At 40.8% G+C, this 27,939-nt stretch overlaps 2 protein-coding genes across 2 annotated transcripts in view; both read left to right on the top strand.

Moving 5' to 3' along the window:
• Positions 1 to 298: 298 nt before the first annotated feature.
• LOC126999884 (calcium load-activated calcium channel-like) lies at positions 299 to 4,515 on the top strand. Its single transcript, XM_050863009.1, has 5 exons — positions 299 to 462; positions 2,368 to 2,445; positions 2,547 to 2,721; positions 3,375 to 3,519; positions 4,348 to 4,515. Exons 1-5 carry the CDS (start codon positions 402 to 404, stop codon positions 4,447 to 4,449), a joined length of 561 nt encoding a protein of 186 aa, XP_050718966.1. The 5' UTR covers positions 299 to 401; the 3' UTR covers positions 4,450 to 4,515.
• A 1,125-nt stretch (positions 4,516 to 5,640) lies between these two features.
• Positions 5,641 to 27,939, top strand: part of LOC126999883 (putative uncharacterized protein DDB_G0277255) — a 128,400-nt gene continuing 106,101 nt past the window's right edge. The window contains exon 1 of the mRNA XM_050863006.1: positions 5,641 to 8,027. The gene's annotated coding sequence lies outside the window, so the exon portion shown is untranslated. The remainder of the gene's footprint in view (positions 8,028 to 27,939) is intronic.

Here is a 27,939-nt window from a genome sequence, read left to right on the forward strand (position 1 = left end):
TGCCTCTTGCAGGCGTCCTGTTGAATCCAGATCAGAAAACCATATATTAAGGCAGCTATAGGTTACACAATCTTTTAAGTGGCTATATGCTAAAAATAGACATGTTTGTCATAAAGAGAGTAACATCATCAATGCAGCTTAGTGTCCAAAGAAAAAATAAGCAATGATAATCTGTTTCTAGGATTTGTTCAAGAATGTGTGCTTTTTTTACGGCACTGTGTTGGAGATAGAAAAGTATAGTTAAGTCAGGTTAGGCTGGTTAGCTTATAGTTTAGCTCTGTTAAAAATGTTTTCTGTCCCCGTTACCAAGGCGCTCGTCATCGTCATCAGATCATCGTCACCATCAGCCAGGCACCCAGTAGCTCCTGACGGGCTTCTCTTTTTCTTCCTCCTCTTCTACAATGTGGGCCGACACCCTCTTCATCGTGTTCATCTCCATCTGCACGGCGCTCTTCGGCGAGGGTGAGGCCGCGTCTCGGGGGCACCACCGCCGCCTAGGGTTGAGGGGCCGGAGGGGCAGAGACGAGCCATGACCCAACCCGATCCACTAGTTTTCTGATGTCAATTCTAGACGCTCTTATATTGTAATGGTGCAACAGCTGCGTCAGATTTGGCAGTAAACAGCAAATCCTTTACTAGGTTATTAATTCGGTATTTTATGAGCTTAGTTTTGAGGAGAGTGAGGAGTCCAGACTGCCATGTGACCCTGTTGAGCTGTGTGCCGGCCAGGGCCAGGACGGGCAAGGCAAGCTATCAGGGGACCAACACTCCACAATTGTTATTAAGGCTGTTCTGTTTGCATTTATCTAAAAGTACAACCAACTTAATTTGGTGGTTACCACTGGTAAATGTGTAGTTTAGCTCTGCCATCTCAAAATTTTATATATGCCTTTATATTATGGTTAATGGTATAAAATATATGTCCTTTAGCCATATTGTAAAGGCACATATGGTTGGAAACTATCCTGACACAACCAAACCTAACTGTTACACCCCAGACCACAGCTGCTGCCCTGACTACCTCTAATGCATCGTTATGACAGGTCTCCTAAGATTAGGTTAAGTAATTTTCTAACCATGTGTGCCTTCATATTATAGTTGAAGAGCTTTTATTTTCACCCTTGATCCTTTGGTTGTTTCGGCTGCGAGTCATTTAGGCCGTAATGTTTAAACTGGCAAACTGCTGCATCTTTTAATAGCAGAAACAACATACGGCCTAAAGAGTTTATGACCAAATTAACCAGAAAGTTTCTTCATCATTTCAGCATGAAATAATATCTCGATACCATTCAGTTGGATGTCACTTTTTTTTCTACATTTCTGCCTTTAGCTCCATTAACCTTCTTGGTGGGGCCTTATGGTCAGCCCCAGCCCCAGCTCAGGCAATTGTTAACCCTTTCCATCCGTGACGCAGACATCGGCGTCACGGTATGGAAAGAGTCAAGAGGAAATGGAAGAAGATTAATCCTCTTCTAAGCCTTTCAATCCTCCTCTAAATTCTTCTTAATCCTCTTCCATTTCCTCTTAAGAGGTTTAGAAGAGGAAATGGAAACGGATTAAGAGGTTTAGAAGAGGATTATCCCTTTCCATACGGTGACGCCGTCGGACACCGACGTCGGCGTCACTGAAGTGAAAGGGTTAATAGTGGTTTCATCTTGCTTGGCTCATGCTGCCCCTCAGAGCTCATCTTTGATCCTCTCTTTAGGGAGAGAACCTAGGTCCATAATGAACACCACTGAGTGCCAGGTATCGAACCTGAGCCTTCTAAGTAGAAGTCAGGGCAGCAAATGAACTATGCCACCGATGAGCTAATGTAGTTTCTCTAATTTATATATACACCGTATGTGGCATAAGGGGTTGATTAAAAGCATTTCTGACAGTCATGAGTGTGAGTGGGGTCACCTTCATGTCCACAGTGCGGGACTGGGGCGTCAGGTATTGGCCGCAGAAGTGGCTTTGGCACGGTGACCTTTTAGTTTATCAGTGACGTAGTTGGTTTGCTGCCCTGACTTCTACTCAGAAGGCTCGGGTTCGATCCCTGGCACTCAGTGGTGTTCATTGTGGGATATTTTCACTGTGTTAATGCAGTTTCTCTTATATCCAGAGTCCAGGTTGATAGATGGTCTTTAAGACAGCATATTGGTATTCTTAGGCCACTCAGCGGTGACTGAAAGATCTCAGCTTGTGGCGGCAGGTGGGACGCGAACCCGCATTCTCCAGTACGCTAACCACTCAGCCACTGCCTCCTCATATGTATGATAGAAATTTGATATGAATATATTTCAGTGTATCACATTTAGGCAGCAGATCACAGGTCAGGCTATGTTATGTTTGCATAACTGATGCACCTTTCTTTTTCCCCCTCAGGTCTAACCTGGCTGCTCGTGTATCGCACAGAAAAGTATCAAAAGCTAAAGGCAGAAGTGGAGCGACAATGCAAGCGATGTAAGTTTTTCTCTTTACTCCTACTATTTCTTTAAAAAATTCTTTGAGAAAGTGTCTCAACTATAAAGTTTTATTAATATAATGTTTTTGTTGCATAACAGTGGAGAAAAAGAAGGAAGCGCATGGAGACAGCATAGATCGACAGCAAAAACGAAAAATAGAGAGGGAAGAAGAGCGACTCAAGAACAGCAATAGGGATTTGTCCCTGGTCAAAATGAAGAGTATGTTTGCTATTGGTTTTGCCTTCACTGCACTGCTATCCATGTTCAACTCCATGTAAGTAAAATCTGTAACTCTCCTTTGATTGTCTGTGATTTAATTACCAGTCTTTATAATATCATAGCAAACCTTACATTTTATTTAGTGAAATTTCCATATGGTGAAAATGTTTGCTTGTCAATCAGATTTATGTATGGTAGTGTGTAACAGAGTTTATTGTGATAGCTGAAGTAATGAGTTTATTTACATTAGTTTAGTCAAGTATGTCTTCACATTCAGTTTTATTTTGAATGCTTTAACTACAATCTCATGTTTTCAGTCATATAACTGTTGTGTACTATTATCCCATGTGCAGTGTTTGAGTTGGGAATGAAGCTTGTGACTCACTCTAGATAGGGATAGTGAATCTGTAGAGAGTAGGTTTCATTTATGTTTGAATTCCATTACAGTTTTGCGTCACATGCTAAACACCAAGAAGATTCCCTTAAATCTAGTTTCTCATCATATTTCATTTTTGTTATATATTCTGTAGGGGAGAGAGTAACATAACCTCATATTGACTGTAATTTTATCATGTAGGAAGTTAATTTTTGAAGTATGCAAAGGAATTCATCCTATGTTCCTCTGTTCTAGTGTTATTTTCATGAAGATAGTTTCTTGTGGTGACCACTGATTATTTTTTAATTTTGGCGTCTTCTCTTTTGAAACAGCTTTGATGGGCGGGTGGTGGCCAAGTTGCCCTTCATCCCTATCTCATGGCTGCAGGGCCTCAGTCACCGCAATCTGCTTGGGGATGACTACACAGATTGTTCATTCATCTTCCTCTACATCCTGTGTACCATGAGCATCAGACAGGTGAGCTGGGGAGAGAGAAGGAGAGTAATTGTAAGGATGGGCAGGTACTGTTAATTTTGATACCATGAGTACCAATACTTAAAGCCTTTGGCACTGGTAATACCAGTAACAAGTACTGATAGAAGCCAGATGCTGGAGCTCTCAGGGTGGCAAGCCCTCACTGGCTCAGTACCAACAGCTGCCGATGCTTGGGTTTGTGACACAGCAGTTGGCACACTGCTCACCCAGCTGCACAAGCCTTGGGCTGGTTGATAAAGGTTGCACAGGTAAAGAGGGGTTCTGTTTGTTTATAACTAATCAAGTGGCAATATGTTACTATTTTTACTGACAGGTTTTGCTGTTTCAAAAATAACTTGTAGGATCTCACAAATAATGTCATATTGACAAAAAAACTTTATTTGTTTGACATTGTAATGCATTTATACATACAGTGAGTCAGGCAGGAGAGGCCAGAGTAGAGACACAGGGCCGGGGCTCAATTAAAGACGGAGTCACCTCCCTACCAAGTTGAGGTTGGGTGAGAGACAGGGTGGGTCTCTCACTTTTATCTTTAGTGAATCTGAGGTGGTGTCAGGTGCAACGCCTGTGGCTCGAATCCTGGCTGGGGTGTAATCAACCTGTCTTTTTTTGGCCTATATCCCTCCCATCAACATTAATACCTTGCTGTAATACAAGTTCTTCAATAACTTTTCCCGATTATTTGTTTCTAAAAAAGACAATACTGAGTGGAGGAGGCCATCTGGCATTAAGCATGTATATTTATACATAAAATTAAGACAATGAATTTATAACTCGATCATCATTTACATTTAATGTCTTTTATTTCAGAATATTCAGAAATTGTTGGGCTTTGCACCGTCCAGAGCAGCCAACAAACACAGCACCAATCTGTTTGGGCCTCAGCCCCAGCAGCTGAGTGGCTACAAGTAGAGGGAGTCTCGCACTCACTCTGATGTAAAAGTGGAGAATGTTGTGACAATAAATTAAGGTGATTGATTTCATCTATGTATCTCCTTGTTAATTGTTAATTCTTAATTCTATTATTTATTTATTCTGCTCTTCTAGTTGACATGTCTATAGCTGTAACTTGTAGATACTTGAATATACAGTAAGAGGTTAGTAGTTAGAATGAAGCAGTGTCTGTGGCAGCCTAACTGTACCGAAGGATAGCTTGCATAATATTTCATACTAAAAGGACAGCAGTTCGTGTAAAAATTATAATTGAAATACAGTAATCTGAAATTGGTAAAGATCAGTATTGTCATAGTTTATGTATGTTTTACTGAATGTTTGTATAATGTCATGAATGTGATATTAAGTATAATGATATATATGGGGTAGAAAAATAACCACTTTCAGAGTTATAAAGTAGATCTTATTGCTAACTGGAAAATTTGTTTTTTCAGGTGTTTGTAATACATTATTGATCAGTGATCCTTTTAGATGGTTTTAGTGCACTCATGTTTCATATTGAGTTTGCATAAGGGAAATGTACTGTTAGCTACATTAATACATACCTATGGTAATGAGGAAAAGTTCGTTTTAGCTGGTCACAGTGCAGTGAAGATATTTTCTGTGCAATAATTTCACTCATCTTGAAAAATCTGTCATGATATATATATTCATAAAAAGGCCACTTGTCAGTACTTCATATGCCAATAGTATGACAATATTAAGTGAACCAGGATAGTTGCTTGAATAGATTAAAAAATTAAGGTTCAAATTTGGTATTTTGTCTAGTATATTTTCAAGGTAATATAAACTTTATACAAATTTGCAATACAATTTCTCACTCATAATTATAAAGTTTTCATTAATTTTATTGTGAAATGGTCTGGATAGAAGAGTGGGTTAACATTATCCTTTTATTATTAATTATCAGCCAAATTTTAATAAGTATTAGCTGTCACAAGGAGATTTTTTTTCCTGCATGCAGAGGCCTTCCAGTATTTTTGGATGAATAAAAGTTGCCAAATATTGTGTCTTTGCTGGCAGTGTATCATAAGTAATTACTTAGCTCAATGATGGTTTTGTGTCCATTAAGGCTTCGGGGCCCATCCTGATATGAAAGATTGCTGACTTATGAAGGGGTTTGATAAAACTTTTCTACATTACTGTTTAATGCCACCAACCAGCTTGGGGGAATGTGTGATAGTTCAGAGTGGTAATGTGTGGATCAATCCTATGATTTGTATGGAAAAAATATTAGACATGGGGATTAGGGACACATGACTGTATACTGCCATAAGTGTTATAGAAGACAAGTAAAAGGGATGCAGCTTCTACAGTAAAGAATTATTGAGTTAGGATCTGGGCCTCCACTCAAACTTTTTTTTTGCATATACTGCTTGTCAGAGTGGCCACCCATCCTCCTGACTCCCTGCCATTACGTAGGGAATGGGATCACTTGACGATAAAGCTTCATCATGGGAAGGGTATGACAGTTTCCAAGGCTTTCATGATAGAGGAGAATTTAAATATAATTTTTTTTTAAAAGGGGGTTCAGCAATTGACTGATTTAATGATATGTATGGATGTTATTGCTGCTTCTCAGGAACAAACAGGCTGTTGGGGAAACTTGTTATTATTCCACTCATTCAGTCTGTCCATGCACTAGCATGTTTTACTTCTTTGTTTTTCGTCCTTATTTTCCCTTGTGGGATTGGACGGGTTGGTGAAAATGTCATCGTTCATCTTGATTTGGAATGAGACACTTTTTACCTAGGATGCCCTTCTTGTAGGCAACCCCAGTTTTCGGGTCAGGGACTAGGTGGATTGCCTACCATGGCTACGAGCCTCACCCACCCGCGTTGGATTGGTGAAGTGGCAGGGTGTGTCCAACGTCAGTGGGCCATGCACTCAACAATTCTGTAGTCTGTTGTATACCATAAAAAAATTGATACCTTGGAGAGCCTCCTTTGTTTAGGTATAGTATATACTGTATTTCCCATCTTTTAATTTCATCACTCAATACCTTTAGCTATTCCTGTTCATGTCACAAGTCATTAATCCTATTGAACAAGTTCATTGCCAGCAGACAAAAAATGTCTCATGCCTATAGTGCTACTAGGCTCTCATATTGGGCCTTTTGGACAATGCTATCTCGATAGTGGCACAGGTGAATTTTATTTTAAGTGGTTGCCATGATGTTGGAATTTTACTTGGCCCATACTGCCCTGCGGTGCTCCTGTTGTCCAAAGTCGCTGAAGTTAGGGTTGATTGAAGATCTGGGCAGCATATGGGTAATTTTCTGCCACTTGGCGATGGTTGAAAACTGTCTGCGTGTTGTGGTGGGACTCAAACCTAGGACCTCGGTATTACCACCACCTTCTTACACTGGCCACCCACCACGGCCTGCCAGTGTTGTAGTGACCCTCCTGATGTGGGTTCCTAAAAGCCCACTTGACTAGGAAGGTACCACTTTATCAGAATGGTAGAGGAATGGCTTCCTGTCTGGCTGTTCGCAGGTTCAATCCCTGGCATTGGAAATGTTTGTTTTCCCTTCTCCCAATCTGGATCTATTTCTCATGTGTTTGATATTCAGATGTCTTGTGGATGCTGGGGAAGTGGAACTCTGGGTATTACAGCGTGACATCTGGGTTACCAAAGGTTGTTACAGTATTATATAGCCAAGTAATTAAGTAAGACTAACTGGGAAGTACACTATAAGGGTTATATATGCTGGAGAAAAGGGAGTGTCTAGTTTGTAACAAGTTTATTGTCATTTAGGCAGTAATTGATTGGGACAGGCAGGTGGTATATGACATAGACACTAGATTTAGTTCCTTATATCACTGTTCTCAATAGAAAATAAAAATCAATTCATAAATCTCAAGAGATGATAGCTACACTCAGGCTTCACATCAGAAAAAAAAAAATAACTAGGACACAGGTCAAATGACCATGTATATATGGTGTACAACTGACTACAGAGTCTAATTACTTTACTGGATCTTTACATAATTGTTTAGATTAGGATGGGGACGGACACTACTACTAGACAAAAGAATGTGTGTGACTGAGTGAAGTGTGTCATATGGGGTACAGCTGAAGATGCAAGGCTACACTCAATGATGAGGCATTGGCAGACACTTCTTGACATGGTCTGACAGGGAGAGATGTTGGAGTGAATGAGTTATGAGTCAGTACTAGTTTGAGAATGAAATTGATCTCCACAATTAATTTAAAAACAAACCAGGTAGGCAGAGAACACTTGCTCTGTATTTGACAGGGATGGATTTGAATGAGTCATAAGTACTGTTTTCTCATTGGGGTGGAAGGAAGGAATGCTAGCTACTGAAGGGCTCTGGATGGTTTGGTTAGGGAAATAGCATGCAAGGTATTTATGTTTTGTGTAGAAAGAAAGATGCATAATTTATTTTTGTTGATAAATAAAAGGTATTTGACAGATTGTGCAGAGGTGGGATGAAGTAGGCAATGAAGAATCATGGAAGTGAGGAGTGACATGCTACAGTAGGTGTGGCAAGGTGTAGGACTCGACTACCCAGGTGAGAAAGTTGTATTCTGTGGTTGTTTCTGTAAACATTTGTGCAGATAATACAACATTAATTCCCTCATTCATCTTTGTTCTTGAAATTATGCTGCAAAATTTTAGTGTAGGAGTCCTGTAGGAGGAATTTTATACAGATGACAATAGACTACAAAATATGTGATAGAGGATGGAGAAGAGCTCAAAGTGAAAGAAAAATGGCATTGAGAGTATATTTGGCTTAAGCAGAAGTAGAATGCTGTTGGAAGGTTATGATTATTGTGTCAGATAACCAGTGATCATTTCCTGTTTGCCAAAATTGTGCAGGCATTACTTTTTGTGTAAAATGTGTGGTATAAGGTTAAAAGATATTAATATTAGAGGTGTTGATGAGCTTTAGTATGAGCATCATTTACAATATGGGGAGAGAAATGATGGGCAGGTTGACTTTGATTTGAGGAATAAAGTGAACTGGTGGTTAAAACGGCACCAACCCAGTTTCATGGATTGATTACAACTGAAAAAAAATCATCATGAGACTCGGGAAATTTTCAATCTAAAGCTGTAATAGCTTGATGTGGAGCTAGTATTTTATGATAAGAAGACCTGAGTATTGAGGGTATTTTTACATTTAGTGATGAGGATTGATACACACATATTTTCTTTTACATTAAATAAAACAGCTCAAGGGCAAAATAATTCCCAAAAAGCCTGTAAGGCATGGACAGGCTTAGTAATTTGAGTAGCTGTTCATAATGGACTATCCAAGGAGGCAGCTCCCACCTACTGTATTAATAATTGTGGATGCTGACCCACCCATTGACAAAACTCCAAAATTGTGGATGCTGCCCTACCCAGTGACAAAACTGAAAAATTGTGAATGCTGACTTACCCACAGTACCCAGTGACAAAACTCCACCCTCTCCTCATGAGGTCAGAGGCTGTGGCAAGGGTAATGGGTGGGAAGCCAGTTGATGTTAGTAACATTTGTGTGAAGCTGCTCAAAGCTGGGAGTTTGGTTACGATCCATGAGGTGCACTTGGTTTTGATTGCTATATGACAGTCTGTTACCATTCCTCCTGACTGAAAAAGGGCACTGGTCATCCATATCTGGAAAGATAAAGGAGACCATCAGGACTGCAACAACTACCTCAGTATTACACGGCTTAGTGTGCCAGGCAAAGTGCTTTCCTATTTATTACTCAGGCAGATTCATATCCAACTGATGAAGTTACACAGTGTTAAAATGTCCAGGTTTGCAGCTGGTAAGTTGAAACTGATACTAATATCTTAGTGCTTTGTATACTGGTGGAGTACTGATTTGAGATTCCACAGGAGATGCTAGCAACCAATGTTGATTTCAAGGAGGCATTTGATTCAGCACATTGTAAAGCACTCTGGAATCTCCTGCATCACTGCCCCATCACTTTTTATCTCTTGAATGAACTGGGTATGAGGCTGTGTTGTGAACCAAAGTCATTGTGGGGCATCTGTTGCCAATATCAGGGTCACTGACTTTGTTTTTGCCAATGATACAGTCACTGGAGGCTCTGGTGATGGCTCTGAAGGCATTGCACAAGGAGGCAATGCCTATGAGACATGTCTCCTGGGCCAAGAGAGTACAGGTGTATGGAGGTTTACTGGATGACACAGTATACATAGGCTGTTCATGCATGTAGCAATAACAATGATTATCTTTAAAAATTTCACATACCCTTAGCACTCTAGTTCAGAATTATGTCAAGTCAAATCAGGAAGTCTTTTGGCTGATTGGCTTGGCTTACAGTGTTCTGGACTTGCTCAGCACAAGTATATAACAATGGGTGAAAGACCTGGGTAAAAGAAAATGATTATATCAATATGATGACTGACTTACAGTTAGGTTAGGTTAACTAAAGTGAAATTTATGAAAGAATTAGCTCACTTTGTTAAATTGAAAGTTCCATTAATGATGAAGCCTATGTGAAACAAATGCTTGTTTGGGATATAATTAGGTTAAATAAGGATACTGACAAACACATGACAGGCAGCAACTTGTAGTAAGAATTCAACAAAAAAAGAGCATTTTGTAATATAAAAAGTCTCATTATAAAGAACCATAAATGTATTTGCTGTGTATACATATATTATGCTTGTTTGAATTGTAGTTAGGTTAGATTAAGGGTATCTTCAAACACATGACAGGCAGCAACTTAGAACCAAAATAAAGAAAGAAAAAGCTCATTCTCTCAAATAGCAATAGGAAGCATATATATGAATTTACTGAGTGCACAAATGTGGTGGCTGATTGGGATATAGTTAGGTCAGGTCAAAAGGGCGCCTTCAAAGCCTACCGGCATTATGAGCCAAATGTAAAAAAAAAAAAAAAAAAAAAAACGTGGCTGACTGCAACTTATTAAAAAGAAAAGAAATCTCTCTCTGTTTGCTGGACTTGTTACTGGGGAGCACCCGTACCGATGTGATGACGGATAGAGTTGGGCTTGGATTTTGTTAGGGTCTGTATTACAGGTGGAGTAAACATAAAAAAAAGTGCGCATTATTATTTAAGACTAAGAAATAGTAATTTTTCTAAATGTTTTATGCCGCTCTTGCCTTTTAACTTGAAGAAAAGATGCCGTGTACACACACACACACACACACACACACACACACACACACACACACACATCACTGGTCACGTTCTCCACAAGTAGATGCATTATATCTTTATTTATGTATTTTTTAATTTTTTTATTTATTTATTTATTTTATTTATTTATTTTATTTATTTATTTATTTATTTATTTTATTTTTTTGTCGCCGTGCTGCACCGTCCCGCTCATCACAGCGCTCTCTTCCTTGCAATCCTCTGAATTTCGTTGAAGTTTTCTCTGCAATATTTTCCTTCTCATTTCCTCACTGTCGCGTTACTTCCTAACACTTTCATCACAACACCTGCTGAGGCGGCTGTCCCCTCCGGCGGCGCGTCACTCGTTTTGTTCGAGGCTCGACATGGTAATTTTTCATTTTTGACCCACCTTCCCGAAACTGACTTGCTTTCCTCACTCTTCAAGATTCGTTTCCTGTGGAGAGAGGATACGTGTTAATCACAATTTTCAGCACCTCGTAAATTCGTCAAAGACAGTAAAACATAGTCAAAGGCATAGTAAAAACAAGACAGTGGCAATCATCATTCACCTTTTTCAACCGCATGAATACCTGCAAGACTTTGTATACGTCAGGGCGTGGTAACGGCTTCCGGAAGAAATATATATATATATATATATATATATATATATATATATATATATATATATATATATATATATATATATATATATATATATATATAGTTTGAGACCGGTGCTAAGAGACGAGCTTGCGAGGTCCAGGTGTGGGTAATGAAGTATGTTGCGCAAGGGCGGGGCTTCCCGGGGCGTGGAGGCAGCTGCGGCGACGGTCTGATGGACCCCCCGAGGAGGAAGATTACTATGGCGGCTGATCCCGCATCTCGCGGTGCAAATAAAAACCAGGAACGAAGAGTTTATCGCCGGAAACTGGCGCAAAGATTTGATATTATCTTGGCCAGAATATTCCACTCACCACTGCGCCAATTCCGTTCCGGGCCAGTCACGCGGTGCACCGGCGAGGCAGCTAATGTTCGAGTTTTGTAATGCTCCTCAGACTACTCTGCTGCTCCGTGCCGGGCTCCCCTCGGGCTGCTGGCACCGGGCAGCGGCTCACAAGTTTGGCCATGTTTCTTGCACCAAGATTTTTATTTATCTCTGTATTCACGAAGATAATAAAATAAAAATGAGCAGTGAAACATGCCAATTCCTATATCTTTGGCATCCACACGTAAATCCGCACCTGCGTCCGCATCTGAAATTTTATCTGCTTCCACATCTGCATATAAGTTTACATCCTTCCCTCTGGTAAAAGGAGAATCTTGCTCGCCAGCACACACACACACACACACACACACACACACACACACACACCTTGCATGTCATGTATTAGCCTTCACTGTGGTTTGGAGTGGAGAGAAACACGGCGGCCGGCACAGGCGTCCTGCTGCTGGGCTGAAGGGCCGCCCCGCTCAGGATATGCCGCCACCACCGCAGCTTGCGATATAAATGGGCATAAAAATGTAACGTCTCACACACACTCATCCATTCAGCAGTAAGAGGCGTAGAAGCTGATGAAGTAACTGCAAGAGTAACAGTAATGGAAACAATATCACCAGGAGTAACAAAAGCAGCTGCAGCCTCAGGAGTATCAGCATTATCTGCGGAAGTAATCGTAGCACCTGAAGTAGCCAGTCAAGCAACAGTGCGTAGAAGCAGCGCCACACTACTGCACTTCAACCCACCATTATCATCAGCCTTCCATTAACTCTTATTTACTCCCTCCTATGACTTAAACTCTTTCGTAAGGGGAGCGTCAGAGTGGGAGGAAAGTAAGAGGAAAAGGAAAGGCGGAGGGAAAGGATAGAAAAAGAAGGAAAAACGTAAGAAGTACTGATTGCAAACTCATGTCTATTACCCTCACGAGTAGTATATTTGCGAGCGTTGGTTTTTTGCTTTTATTCAGCTTTCGGTCAGTCTCCTTAGCGATAAAAAAAAGGTAACAGCAGCATCAGAGTCGCGGCGAGGCAGCGTTGTTATTTTGGGGTGGTTTGTGTTCAGGGTTTGCGCAATACGTCGCCTCCCGTCAGTCGCTTGTCCGGCGCGGCTCCAAGGCGTGTCGGAGTTATGGCCGCTAATACGTAAGAGCCGGCACCCAATTACTCCTCTTAATTGTGTTTGTTCTGCCGGCAACTCAGGCGATCTCTGTGATTCCTCTCCTTGATGACGTTTTTGTTTGTCTTCTGTAATTTAATGGACACCTGCTCACTCACATTCTCTCTCTCTCTCTCTCTCTCTCTCTCTCTCTCTCTCTCTCTCTCTCTCTCTCTCACAAAAAAAAAAATTATACGACGAAATCACAATGAACTTTTGCGTTGGCGATTACATATTTTGAATTCATATAATAGTAATAATTGTGTATGAATTTTGTTTGTTGCATTCTCCGTCACGGTTACTTGTTGGGGCAAGGTGAGGCTTTGCTTCTACAGCTGGCGGCACTTTCCCATCGCATCTCAAAACATTATTCAGAAACCCTCCCCGCACATGTAGGGCGTGAATGTTAACACTGGGGTGAGCTGGGCCGCGTGGTCGAGGCTGCGCTGCGGTGAAGACGAAGACGCCCATTCAAGTCTTGTCAGTTTGTTCTCGTTTTGCATCGCATATATATATATATATATATATATATATATATATATATATATATATATATATATATATATATATATATATATATATATATATATATATATATATATATATATATATATATATATATATATATATATATATATATATATATATATATATATATATATATATATATATATATATATATATATATATATATATATATATATATATATATATATATATATATATATATATATATATATATATATATATATATATATATATATATATATATATATATATATATATATATATATATATATCCTACGTATATGAGGACCATGTGAAAGTAGGGCCCAAAGTAAGAAAACAACGCATCTTTGTAGCCGCCGCCGCATCGCACAGCCGCTGCTGGGCTGCTCGTCGATCCTTGCCACGCAGATGGCCCGCTGAGTCTGTCCTGCGGCGGCCTACGTCGCTCCGATGCTTCCTGTTTCATCATGGTTAAAAGTCCTTACCTGGGGCAGATTTTCTACTTTCCATGTAAAAGAACGACACTCACTTGACTGGAGAGTCTTGGCGGTGTTTTGAAGTGTCAAGGCAAACATTACGCCAGTCTCACGAGTAAGTTTATCAAGGCTTGTTTACTTGAGATTCGTGTCGCACTACTTATATTTTTGCGTGTTTGCTCCCCGCCATGACTCGTTGTACCAGCCCTAAATAATGACTTGAGTGGCTCGTTGAGCTTTGCAGCTCCACACACTCTGGGACGCGTGGCCGCGGACTCTTCATGCTCACGCAGCGCTAACCTCACCGCCCTGACGCCGCTCACCTGTCCATGCATACTGAAGACGTAATATTGATGATGTCCATTGTTATCACGGTCCATGCTACATATCAAATCATATAGTTAAATAAATAGACCGATAGATATAGATAGAGCATAAATGATTTTCTTGGGGAAGAGCAAACATGTTGGGTTTTATGAATGAATGAATGAATGAATATATAATAGACAAGTAAATAAATGAGAAAATGAATAAATCAAGTTATATTTTTATTATTTTCCGGTTATAAAGTTGGGCATCGAAAACTTTCTGCCAGACTTTTTATATATATATATATATATATATATATATATATATATATATATATATATATATATATATATATATATATATATATATATATATATATATATATAATCTAAATGTATGTGTCAAGTTTACTCCTTTGCAGTCTTTTGCGTGTCTCCCCACTTTCCTTTTTCTTCCCGTATAACGACTTTGTAGCTCCTCCCCAGAGCAGTGTGAAGGGAGCGGCGTGTTTTTAGAGAAAAGTTTCCTTCATACTCCCTTTCCCCTTAACTTTTCCCTCCCTTTCCCCATCCCTCCACCTCATCCCTCACTCCTCCTACGCGCTTACTCTCCCACAGCCACTCTATAAATATACCAATTATATATATTATCACAAGTACACCTCGGGTAAACACGCATTTCGTCGAGGGGGAAACCACGATGAACCTTCACTTCTTACCTAATATCAGCCTGATTGCCATGTAGCGAGGGGTGTTTGCCCTTCCCCTGGCCCGCCCCTCATTCAATCAAAGCCGGCCGGGACCTCCCCTCCCCTCTCCCCCACCAACTCCCTGTCACACCATACGCCCTGGGCCATATTCCTGAACATTATGGCGCCCAAGCACATACATTTTAACAAGGCTTTCGTAGGAGCTGTGAGCATTTCCATGGGTAGTTTTGTGACCCTGGTGGTAGTTTGTGAAAAGCCGTATTCTGAAACGTATCTACGGCACCTCAGTTCACCTGTTTGAAAAGCCTCTCGTGGAAGTTGTTGGGATTGTCATGTACTGTTTTGTGATGATAGCGATAGTTTTACACGGCTTCTGCATCTTGAATGGGAACTACACTCACAAGGACCCGGTTAATCTTCTTTATGGCCGTGAATAATACTAATAATCGTAATGGGAGCCCGATACGTTTAAGAATGTGGACAAAAGCCTCGATATCATGAACGTGAAAAAACACTCATGAGAACGCTTTTAACCTCTTCCGGAAGCATCCTAAGAACACCCATCCATATCTCTCCGTCCAGCCAGCTCGTCTTTCACGCAGTTTTGGACAAAGTAGTTGATGTTAGTGGTCGTGCGAGGTCAACAGACTCTTATTACATCATCCAGAAAGAGCGGAAGCACATGATGACAGTAATAGAAGGGATGCAATGAATATATTAATCAAGGTGTGGACGGGAAAGTTATACTAATTCAGAGCGCCAGAGCACTTGAGCGGAAAAACTTGTGAGCAGCAGCTGCAAAGTTAAAAAATGAAGGATGTGGGAGAAGGGTCAAAGCGGTGGGAAACATCAGCTTAGTTCAATCACTTTGCTCTATTTTAGTTCCCAGTAAATCCCACGAATAATGGTGTTTGCAGGTTTAGCGAAAAAACACAAATGGAGGTAATAATGCCTTCCGCCAAGATTAATATCAATATCGGGGCGTTAGGAAATTGCTTTGGAATATTCACGCCAATTTGTTTTGGTGTAAAACTGTAAGTGGTTCACTGTGGATGACGTACGATGACGCCCACCAATGTTTTTATGCTTAACCCGGTAACTGCGGGGATCATGTTTCTTAAAGGCTCCTCTAAGCGAATTAATCAATGAAAAAAAATCATCACTCACGCAAGCCATTTCATAATATATATCAACGCATTTGTTATCAGTTTATGCATCATCTATTTTGGGGGTTTATATCGGGGCAAAAATTTGGCCCGTCGCTGGTACACGGTAAAGCCACAAATTTGTCCCATCGCTGGTACAAGATAAAGCCACAAATATGTCCCGTCGCTGGTACAAGGTAAAGCCACAAATTTGTCCAGTCGCTGTTACAAGGTAAAGCCACAAATTTGTCCCGTCGCTGGTACAAGGTAAAGCCACAAATTTGTTCCGTCGCTGGTACAAGGTAAAGCCACAAATTTGTTCCGTCGCTGGTACAAGGTAAAGCCACAAATTTGTTCCGTCGCTGGTACAAGGTAAAGCCACAAATTTGTTCCGTCGCTGGTACAAGGTAAAGCCACAAATTTGTTCCGTCGCTGGTACAAGGTAAAGCCACAAATTTGTTCCGTCGCTGGTACAAGGTAAAGCCACAAATTTGTCCCGTTGCTGGTACAAGGTAAAGCCACAAATTTGTTCCGTCGCTGGTACAAGGTAAAGCTACAAATTTGTCCCGTCGCTGCTACCGGGTTAAGACACTCCTCACAGAAGAAGAAGAGGATCACGTCAAGGGATTTCTATGTATCCGTGCCCAAAGACATTTATCATTTACGCCAATATGTCATTACTTAATTTTTACAGTAAAGGAGGCAACTCAAGGACACATCAGGACACCTCTCCTCCCGAAATTGACCCCTATTTCGGCCACCTCCTTGGATTCTTTTTAGGAGCAGCGAGTAGCGGGCTTTTTTTTAATTATTGTTTCCTTTTTTTTGTGCCCTTGAGCTGTCTCCTTTGTTGTAAAAAAAAGAAAAACATGTTGAGAGCGTTGTCTGATAAATAACGATGTAAAAGTGGTTAGGTTAGTCATGCTGGGAAAGATTTAAGGAGTAATAGGAAGAGAATGGGTGATAGGACAAAGAAAGCCGTGGATAACTCAACTGTTACTGTATCTTTAGGAGATAACTGCAACTATTTACCACAACAGCAACAGGTTGTTCACTAAAGGAAACTCGAGGTGGTAGTTCATGGTAGTTCAGGATTACATAAGTCCCGCTACATGATACGCTATAGGTTTTCGTCTGATATACAACTCTTCCGAGGTATAAAAAATGAAATAATAAAATAAAAAGAATCCGTACCTCAAACTGTGGCGACAATGGAGATGCTTTAGTGCGTACAGCGTCATGATGAGTACTCGCCGAGGTTACTTGTATCGTCTTCATCATCCTCATCATCCTCTTTGATAGCCACATAATTCCGGCGTTAAATTTGCTTGCTCAAGGTAGGAAAGCCGTGGAACGAGAAGAGCACAAGAAAATAAACAACAACATCTGACGTATGACGCAACCCCCACTGACGCTTCTCGAGACAGTCATGATGCTCACACCAACGTTACTAAGTAATCTCCAGCGGGTTGTCCACTCACCACTAATCTGTGTATGCACGTATATTATCCAGCGTGACTTTCCATTCATCCCCCTGACCCTCACACACTTGCTCATTCATTATCAAAACCACTCGTGTCTTGGTCATCTTATGTCGCTCTCCAACCATCAACCTTCCTTTCGTGCATCTGGCTGGACTCTTTTATCTACATTTCCCGGCCCTTGCACACTCTCCACCTCCCTCACACACTCACCCATCATCAGAACCACGCAGTCATGTCTTGGTTATCTTACTGCTCTCTCCAATCATCAACCTTCCTTTCGTGCATCTGGCTGGACTCTTTATCTGCTTTTCCCGACCCTTGCACACTCTCCACCTCCCTCACACACTCACCCATCATCAGAACCAGGCAGTCATGTCTTGGTTATCTTACTGCTTTTTCCAATCATCAACCTTCCTTTCGTGCATCGGTCTGGACTATCTTCTTTTTCCTACCCTTGCACACACTCTCCCTGACCTCATTAAGTAGAGTGAGGGGCTTGTGGATATAAGATGTATGGCTCTCGCGCCCCACTTCTTACAGGCAATCATTATAATCATCAGCTTTTATTAGTCCACTGCAGGATAAAAGTCTTTCTTAAGGTTGTCCACCTGTTTGATGATAATGTATTTCCTTCAGCCTCGGAAAAAAGGTTCTAGTTTCATCTCTGTATTGGTTCTCTATCTGCCCTGACTTCTCTTACAATTCTTGGGTTGCCGCCTGTTTCCCGTTTTTTTTTTTTTTTTTTTTTTACAACAAAGGAGACAGCTCAAGGGCACAAAAAAGGAAACAATAATAAAAAAGCCCGCTACTCGCTGCTCCTACAAAAAAGAATCAAAAGAGGTGGCCGAAAGAGAGGTCAATTTCGGGTCCATTTGTTATCTATTCACCCATGGCATTACCGGCACTAGTTCACTTCTTACTCCTGATCGTCATTAGAGTATTATCATTCTTTGTCTGTTCCCAGTGATAGCCCCCTCTTTCCTCTCTTCGTGGTAGAGGCAACAGCCGCCCTCCCTCTAACCTTTTGTACTTCTGCTTCAAAGTGCTTACCGCTATCAGATCACTTGACCTCTTCAGCGTCATGCACGCCCCTACCTCCCCACACTTCTGTCCGGTCAATCTCTGCGCAGTCTCATCAACCCACACAGCCCCACACACCTCTTGGTCGCCCCAGTCACATACTTACTGCACTGCTGCCTCGTCACACGGTCACCCTTCCATCTCAGCAGTGCACCACAAACCATCTTGGCGCATCTCATTATCTACAAAAACCACACATTTGTAAAGATCATGCTATGAGTTTACGTTGTGGAACCAAATTATATTCAAACGTGGGCAATCACTGTTTTGTGGAAGATTTTCGTCATGATCATCTACATTGATCTCTAGAAGATTTTATGGACAATTTATAGAGTTTCCTGTCAGCTGTGAAGGCTTACCACAACATGAAGTGCGTGGGAAAAGTCTGCGGTAAATTATTGTTGTTTTACCCAGACTTTGTGGCGGACAAAAGGAGCCACACATCTCGCCTCGCTGTACTGGTGATGCCTCAACGCCTGAAGGAGAGAGAGCAAAACGGGGCGCTTAGAACACCACAGGTACAGAGGGCACAAAAAAAGGAAACAATATTAAAAAAAAGCCCGCTACTTGCTGCTCCTGTAAATAATCCGAAAGGGGGGTCCAATTACGGGAGAAGTGTCCTGATACCTTCCTCTTGAAAAATACTGAATACGCGCACTGATGTACATTATTATTGATGCATTGGTTTTGTGCTCACTTAAAAATCGCAAATACTTAGTGCTTTCTAGGCAGATATTTTTTTTTTCTCCAATCACATATTACTGCTGATAGAGATACACTGTAGAGGAGCCGTTGGATCCAGGTGACAGGTGCATAATTTGAGTCTTGAGGCACTGAAGGTCACTCAGTCCCATATGCCCCTTTCTGAAATAACAAAAAAGATTATAAGTCAAGCGTTCTGCACCGTCTTAATTCTATGGTTATGTAAGTCCTGTTGAGAGCGTTGGCTGACAAGTGATGACGTAGGAGTTGATAGGACCGTCAGTCTGGGAAAGATCATTAGAGTAATTGGAAGAAAGTGGGTAATGTAACAAATTTCTGGGAATTTCAACTGTTTTTACCTTTAGGAGATAACTGCGACTCTACTACAGCGGCAACACATCGTTCAGGAGATAAGTGCGACTCTACTACAGCGGCAACACATCGTTCAGGAGATAACTGCGACTCTACTACAGCGGCAACACATCGTTCAGGAGATAACTGCGACTCTACTACAGCGGCAACACATCGTTCAGGAGATAACTGCGACTCTACTACAGCGGCAACACATCGTTCAGGAGATAAGTGCGACTCTACTACAGCGGCAACACATCGTTCAGGAGATAACTGCGACTCTACTACAGCGGCAACACATCGTTCAGGAGATAACTGCGACTCTACTACAGCGGCAACACATCGTTCAGGAGATAACTGCGACTCTCCTACAGCGGCAACACATCGTTCAGGAGATAACTGCGACTCTACTACAGCGGCAACACATCGTTCAGGAGATAACTGCGACTCTACTACAGCGGCAACACATCGTTTAGGAGATAACTGCGACTCTACTACAGCGGCAACACATCGTTCAGGAGATAAGTGCGACTCTACTACAGCGGCAACACATCGTTCAGGAGATAAGTGCGACTCTACTACAGCGGCAACACATCGTTTAGGAGATAACTGCGACTCTACTACAGCGGCAACACATCGTTTAGGAGATAAGTGCGACTCTACTACAGCGGCAACACATCGTTTAGGAGATAACTGCGACTCTACTACAGCGGCAACACATCGTTTAGGAGATAACTGCGACTCTACTACAGCGGCAACACATCGTTTAGGAGATAACTGCGACTCTACTACAGCGGCAACACATCGTTTAGGAGATAACTGCGACTCTACTACAGCGGCAACACATCGTTTAGGAGATAACTGCGACTCTACTACAGCGGCAACACATCGTTCAGGAGATAAGTGCGACTCTACTACAGCGGCAACACATCGTTTAGGAGATAACTGCGACTCTACTACAGCGGCAACACATCGTTTAGGAGATAACTGCGACTCTACTACAGCGGCAACACATCGTTTAGGAGATAACTGCGACTCTACTACAGCGGCAACACATCGTTTAGGAGATAAGTGCGACTCTACTACAGCGGCAACACATCGTTCAGGAGATAAGTGCGACTCTACTACAGCGGCAACACATCGTTCAGGAGATAAGTGCGACTCTACTACAGCGGCAACACATCGTTCAGGAGATAAGTGCGACTCTACTACAGCGGCAACACATCGTTCAGGAGATAACTGCGACTCTACTACAGCGGCAACACATCGTTCAGGAGATAAGTGCGACTCTACTACAGCGGCAACACATCGTTTAGGAGATAACTGCGACTCTACTACAGCGGCAACACATCGTTTAGGAGATAACTGCGACTCTACTACAGCGGCAACACATCGTTTAGGAGATAACTGCGACTCTACTACAGCGGCAACACATCGTTTAGGAGATAAGTGCGACTCTACTACAGCGGCAACACATCGTTCAGGAGATAACTGCGACTCTACTACAGCGGCAACACATCGTTCAGGAGATAAGTGCGACTCTACTACAGCGGCAACACATCGTTTAGGAGATAAGTGCGACTCTACTACAGCGGCAACACATCGTTTAGGAGATAACTGCGACTCTACTACAGCGGCAACACATCGTTTAGGAGATAAGTGCGACTCTACTACAGCGGCAACACATCGTTTAGGAGATAACTGCGACTCTACTACAGCGGCAACACATCGTTCAGGAAGGGAAACTTGAGGTGATAGTACAGATTGAGATAGATAGGTAGATTGATAGAGGGAAAGAGGGAATTCGTAAGATGGTACTGAAGAATACAAAAAATTATACCAGACTTTATGGGAAATATAAAAAGATAACGAAATGCTCAAGAGAGGATGGTATTAGTGAGAAGATTTAGCTAAAGCGCTTGCTGATGTTATTTTGTTTGCGTAATCTAAATTCAGGATGTTTCTGGCTATCACAAACACTCACTTTCTTGGGCGTCCTCGGAGAGTTTAAAATAATCTTCCTCAGAGTAACAGACAGACCGGAACCAAGTGTTTGTAGTTTCCCAGGGTATTTTGGGGAAAAAAAATCGAAGTTTACACCTTTAATTCTATTGTGCCCCTTATTGCATCTTTTATAGTATGTAGTATGTATTTTATTGTATGTAGTATGTAGTATGTATTTTATTGTATGTAGTATGTATTTTATCTTTTATTGTATGTAGTATGTTTTATTGTATGTAGTATGTATTGTATGTAGTATGTTTTATTGTATGTAGTTTGTAGTTTTTGTAGTATTGTATGTAGTTTTGGACAGCTTCCCCTCTTTATAGATTTGCTTATCCTCAGACAGAAACGGAGTATTTGTATTTTCTCTGAGTATTTGGGAGAAGAATTGAAGCGTCCATCTTCGATTCATCGTATCTTGCCCGTTATTGTATCTTCTATTGTATGTATTTTTGGACGGCTTTCCCTCTTTCTGAATCTCCTTTACCTCCAATTTTCCCTCAATGTGTCCGCTTGTTTAGGCGTCAACCGGTAGCGGATGTGGCCGTGACCTCCGCTGACCTCTCGTTACCTCGTCACGTGTGTCATGCTACCCCACTACACACACACACACTCACACACACACACACACACACACACACACACACACACACACACACGGACCCATCTATTTATCTATACCTATCTGTCTCCCTCGATCTCCATATAAACTCGCCCCCATACTATCTATCTATATCTGTCTCCCTCTATTCTTGTAAACTTGCCTTCAGTATCCCCTTCGAAGTAGTTCATACAACATCATATTTCCCACCACCACCACAACCAACACCAGTACCAACACCAGCACCGTTATCAACATCACTACCACCACCACCACCACCACAAATAGGTTAGGTTGTAGGCTTCTCAGTGCAAGGCTTTCATACCGCACCTTCCCCACAGTCCTCATATTTCCCCTTCCCCCCTTCCTCCCCCCCTCTCTCCAGTCACCCATCTCCCATCCATTTTCAGTCCTACTCTAAAAGTCTGCAAGATGGCCCTCCGTGTCCCTCCCACACTTTATTGTCTCATTTCGTGTCATTTTTCTCCTAACACTTCGAGGAGCGTGAGGGAGCGCCCGTAATTTACAGAGCTTTAATACACTGTTTCATCCTCTTGGTCTTACCTGGACGTGACAGGTAATGAACGCTTTCCGGTACTAACCAGGAGCAATTCCCTGCTTTTGGGTGCTTGTTTTGGGTCTTTTGATGAGTTTCTGCTTTTCGCTTCCTGTTTTCCTTTTTGTTGGGCTATTTCATCCATTTTCTACACTTTTTTTTGCCGAATTGGACCCTTATCTATTTCCAATTGTTTTCTGAAGACTTAAAAAATCTCTCTTTAGGTGCTGGTTATGGTTCTTTTCGCTCCTTCCTGTTTCCTTTATTATTCATCTATTTCGCCCATTTTTTGCTCCTTTTTTTGCCGAATTAGACCCTCGTTTGTTTTCTGAAGCGTTAAAAAGTCTGTCTTTAGGTGCTGGTAATGTTTTTTTTCACTGCTTCCTGTTTCCCTTTTTGTTCGGCTCTTTCGCCCATTTTTTGCTCTTTTTTGCCGAATTTTAAACCCTTGGTACCTTATCTATTTTAATTTGTTTACGGAAGCATTAAAAAAATCTGTTTATCGGTGTTTGTGTTGGTTCTTTTCACTAGTTTCTTCCTTCCTCTTCTTGTTCCCCTTTTTGTTAACTATTTCATCCATTTTGTGCACTTCTTCCCGGACTAGAGCCTTAATATACCTCATTGGGCCATGTCTCTATTTCCATTTGTTTTCTGACGCCTTAAAAAATCTGTCCTTAGGTGCCGGTAATGGTTCTTTTGACTTGTTTCTTCCTTCCTCTTCCTGTTTCCCTTTTTGTTCAGCTATTTCATCCATTTTTGCACTTCTTCCCGGACTGGAGCCTTGGTACCTTATCTGGCCGTATATCTATTTCCATTTGTTTTCATAAGTATTTACAAAGTCATTAAGAGAAAGCTGTGGTGTGTGGAATTATTGTCCTCTGATCCGCTTACTTGTCTATAATCTACTTGGCATTTCTATTCCTTTTCCCAAGCGTTTCATACATCAGTGGAATAGCAACGATTTAGAGAGAGAAGTGAGAGCCAATTGAGGTGAGTGGAAGCGTTCTCCTTTTCCTAAGTCTCCGTTTACGTTAGTTTTCAGGGGAAGGTAGAGGGTCAGCTGATGATGGTACAGCAAAGACATGATTGATTGATGTTTTTTCTGTAAACGCTACGATCCTGCTAAGAGAGAGAGACAGAGACGGCGAGTATGTATAAGGACAATTTTCCACCGGGACGAGATGACATGAGGCGAATCAGTATTGCATATCACACGTTTGCAATGGGTTACACCTGCGCACACACATACCCCCGACCCTCTCCAACATCCATGCACCCCCCTTTCACACCCACTAACTCACTCACTCACTCACTCCTTCTCACACCATCAATGAATCAACAGCCGAGACGTATTCACCATGTTATCGGTTCAGGTCGATTCACTTCAGTTTCCCACACTCACAGCCGCTGGACAGACGGGCCGAATTAACTCATCAAAGCAGGCAGACGTAGATCCCACGACATTAGCAAGAAAGACTCGTAAAGGAAGCATAACTCAAGCCGTAATGTTGCTTAATAATGATGACAGGGACGCTAACTCGCATTTATTCGCATGTACAAGACCGAGTATGCCTGGTGTGAGAACTGACAGAAGTCCTGAGAAAAGGTCTTTACCGTGTATTTTCTTAAGTGAGTTACGGCTGTTATTTGGTGGTGGAAAATTCACTGTGGTGGAAGAAGGAAGGGAAAACAAAAATGTATAATGCATCAAATTTTGAGTCGTTATTATTATTATTATTATTATTATTATTATTTTTTTTTTTTTTTACTGCACAGGAGTCGGTTCAAGGGCCTAAAAAAAGGTAACAAATGTGAAAAAAGCCCGCTACTCATTGTTATTATTATTATTATTATTATTATTATTATTATTATTATTATTATTATTATTATTATTATTATTATTATTATTTTATATTGTGTCTTGTTTATGTTGTCATTGCTGCTGTCTCTTGTTTGTTTTCGAAGTAACCACGAAGGCGCCTAAGTGGACGTTCAAGACTTAAACTAATTTGCAAGCACAGATGGTCTCTCCGGGGGTCCAGTTTAGTCTAAAGTGAAAAATAAAGCGAAGAAAAAGCAAAACAAAATGAGAAGATAATGATGATGATAATGGACAACGAAATTAAGCTGAGACGGACGTTCTAATGCATCTTGTGTGTATTTTTTTATGTGTATTAGGATTGTATAGTCACGAACACACAAAAAACAGACGATGGTGAAGGACCAACCAACAATGGACAACGAAGCTGAAATGGACGCTCTAATACATCTTGAGACTGCATGTATGTATTATTTTTGTGTTTTAACATTTCATAGTCACGAACACAGAAAAAAAAAATACAGAAGACAATGAAATTAAGCTGAAATGGATGTGACAATGTATCGTGAGATTGTCTGTATATATGTTATTTATGTGTACTAGCATTTATTAGTGTTTGTATATATGTTATTTATGTGTACTTGCATTTATTAGTGTTTGTATATGTGTTATTTACGTGTATTAGCATTTATTAGTGTTTGTATATATGTTATTTATGTGTACTAGCATTTATTAGTGTTTGTATATGTGTTATTTATGTGTATTAGCATTTATTAGTGTTTGTATATATGTTATTTATGTGTAATAGCATTTATTAGTGTTTGTATATATGTTATTTATGTGTACTAGCATTTATTAGTGTTTGTATATATGTTATTTATGTGTACTAGCATTTATTAGTGTTTGTATATATGTTATTTATGTGTACTAGCATTTATTAGTGTTTGTATATATGTTATTTATGTGTACTAGCATTTACTAGTGTTTGTATATATGTTATTTATGTGTACTAGCATTTATTAGTCACGAAATCATAAAAAAAAAAATGACAGAAAAGCTATGCCGATGATGGAGGAACAACCAACAATGAACAACGAAATTAAAGTGAAATAGACGTGTTAATGCGCCTTGAGACTGCTTTCAAATATTATTCATGTGGTTTAGCTTTGCATAGTCACGTAAACATAAAAAAAACAGGCAGAAAAGTAATGACAGCGGTGAAGGAACAATCAACAATGAACAACCAAATTAAGCTGAAATGGACGTTCTAATGCTTCTTGAGACTGTATGTTTATTATTTATGTGTATTAACATCTTTAACAGTCACGAAAGCATAAAAAAGAAACAGACAGAAGAACTATACCAGTGGTGGAAGAACAAGCAACAATGGAGAACAAAATTAAGAAGAAATGGACGTTCTAATGCATCTTGAGACAGCGATTGAATATTATCCATGTGCTCCAGCATTTCATAAAAAAAAACAGGCAGAAGAGTTATACCAGTGTTGGAGGAGCAATCAACAATGAACAACCAAATTAAGCTGAAATGGACGTTCTAATGTATCTTGAGACAGCGAATGAATATTATCCATGTGTTCCAGCATTTCATAGTCGCGAAAACATAAAAAAAAAACAGGCAGAAGAGTTATACCAGTGTTGGAGGAGCAATCAACAATGAACAACCAAATTAAGCTGAAATGGACGTTCTGATGCATCATAAGACAGCGATGAAATATTATCCATATGTTCCGGCATTTCATAGTAGCGAAAAACAACAACAACGACAGACAGAAAAGCTATGACAGTGCTGAAGGAACGAGCCAATGATTTCCGAGGCCTTCCAAAATATCCGTGTTGTGGCGAGGTGGTCAGCGTGGATGATTGCCAGTCCTGCGCCTAATCTCGGGTTTCCTCTTTATTTATTATTTTCTCCCTGGCCAATACAAGCCGCTGCGCCCTGACCAGGGTTGGAACATATACTGATTTTTTATAAGACAAATACAAATACAAATACTTTCGTTCGGGATTCCAAAAATACAAATAAAAATACAAACACTCCTATTCCAGATTTCAAAGATACAAATAAAAATACTCCTGAAATTATGCAAAAAAATATAGATGCTTTTTTTCACAAGTTTACACTTTACATATCATGATTGCATTTTATCATCATTAATGCCCGGAAGGTTTCCGGGCAGAGTTTTCCTCGCTCAGGAGTGTAAGAATTGCCGGCCTTACTAAACACCCTCTCAGATGGTGCCGACGTTGCACAACACCCTAGAATATTCTTGGCAAAGTGCTTCAAAATTCTGAAGCTTTTTGCATCCCGCCAGTACCTCAGTGGATTGACATAAAAAGGCAGAACACCTTCTTCTAGGTACGTTTCAAGTTCTGCCTTCACCACTGTAGTGTCATTTGTTGATGCACTGGCCATCATTTGCCCAGCTTGAGGCATGTTGGCAAAAAGACGAGGTCGTGTTGCACTCATGCCAGCCGAAAAGACGAAAGGCTCACTTTCTTGAAATGTTTTCTTCTTCAAGGTCGACTGAGTTGACTCGGAAATAATTAGGTCCACAATCTTGGAAACCTTTTCCTTTTGCATTTCCTTACATGGCATCCATGCCAGCTTAAACCTGGGGTCCATGACAGCTGCGGCAATGACATCAGTCCTCTCAAGAAATGGATGCAACCTCTTTTTGATAGATGACTGTAGTGCATTTGCCAAGTTAAAGCAGTAGATCGGTTTACTGTCTCTCTCGTCGTCTTCACTCACATCTCATACCCTACGCCTCCCATTTCCGTGACGTCACACATTTTTGCGGGCGGATCCTTCTTCTGAGCCACCCATCCCTCAGTAACTCCAACATTAATTATCTTATTACCTTAATCACTTTCTAGTTCCTACACTCCACCTCCATGTGACCTGAGGTTAATTTCCTTCTTACTCCCCACCTTTAATCTTTTTTTCCTCCTTCGCCCTCAACCTTAATGTTTTCCTTACTCCGCTTTCCCCGTGATCTGACGTTAATCCTTTCTCTCTTCGCCTTCAACCTTAATCTGTTTCCTTATCTGCCTTAACGCGGCTTAACATTACTTCTTTTTCTATTTACTTAACAGTAATTATCCTCCTCAAATGGTTTTGACACGAAATATAAATAAAAATATAAAATACTTTTTTTCTGGGTGCCAAAATACAAATACAAATACAAATACATTAAAATTGTATTTAAATACAATTCAAATACAAATACAATTGTATTTGATCCACCCCTGGCCCGGACAAAGCAGCTCCTCGTCAGTCATCCAGATCTGGTGGGCTGGTCGGTGAGTGGCGAACGTGACACTCATGAAGGGCGGCTGAGGTAACGCGGGCGATGCAATGTCTAGCACTCTAGCTTTAGGCGTGTGTGAGTAATGGCGTTAATT

The sequence above is a fragment of the Eriocheir sinensis genome, chromosome 17 (genome assembly GCF_024679095.1).
Source record: "Eriocheir sinensis breed Jianghai 21 chromosome 17, ASM2467909v1, whole genome shotgun sequence".
In the NCBI taxonomy this organism is placed as follows: domain Eukaryota; kingdom Metazoa; phylum Arthropoda; class Malacostraca; order Decapoda; family Varunidae; genus Eriocheir; species Eriocheir sinensis.

Coding starts and splice junctions, on each gene's coding strand:
- LOC126999884 (XM_050863009.1), top strand. CDS start 402: ATGTGGGCCGACACCCTCTTCATCGTGTTCATCTCCATCTGCACGGCG. Junction 463..2,367: donor CACGGCGCTCTTCGGCGAGG/GTGAGGCCGCGT, acceptor TTTCCCCCTCAG/GTCTAACCTGGCTGCTCGTG. Junction 2,722..3,374: donor CTATCCATGTTCAACTCCAT/GTAAGTAAAATC, acceptor CTTTTGAAACAG/CTTTGATGGGCGGGTGGTGG.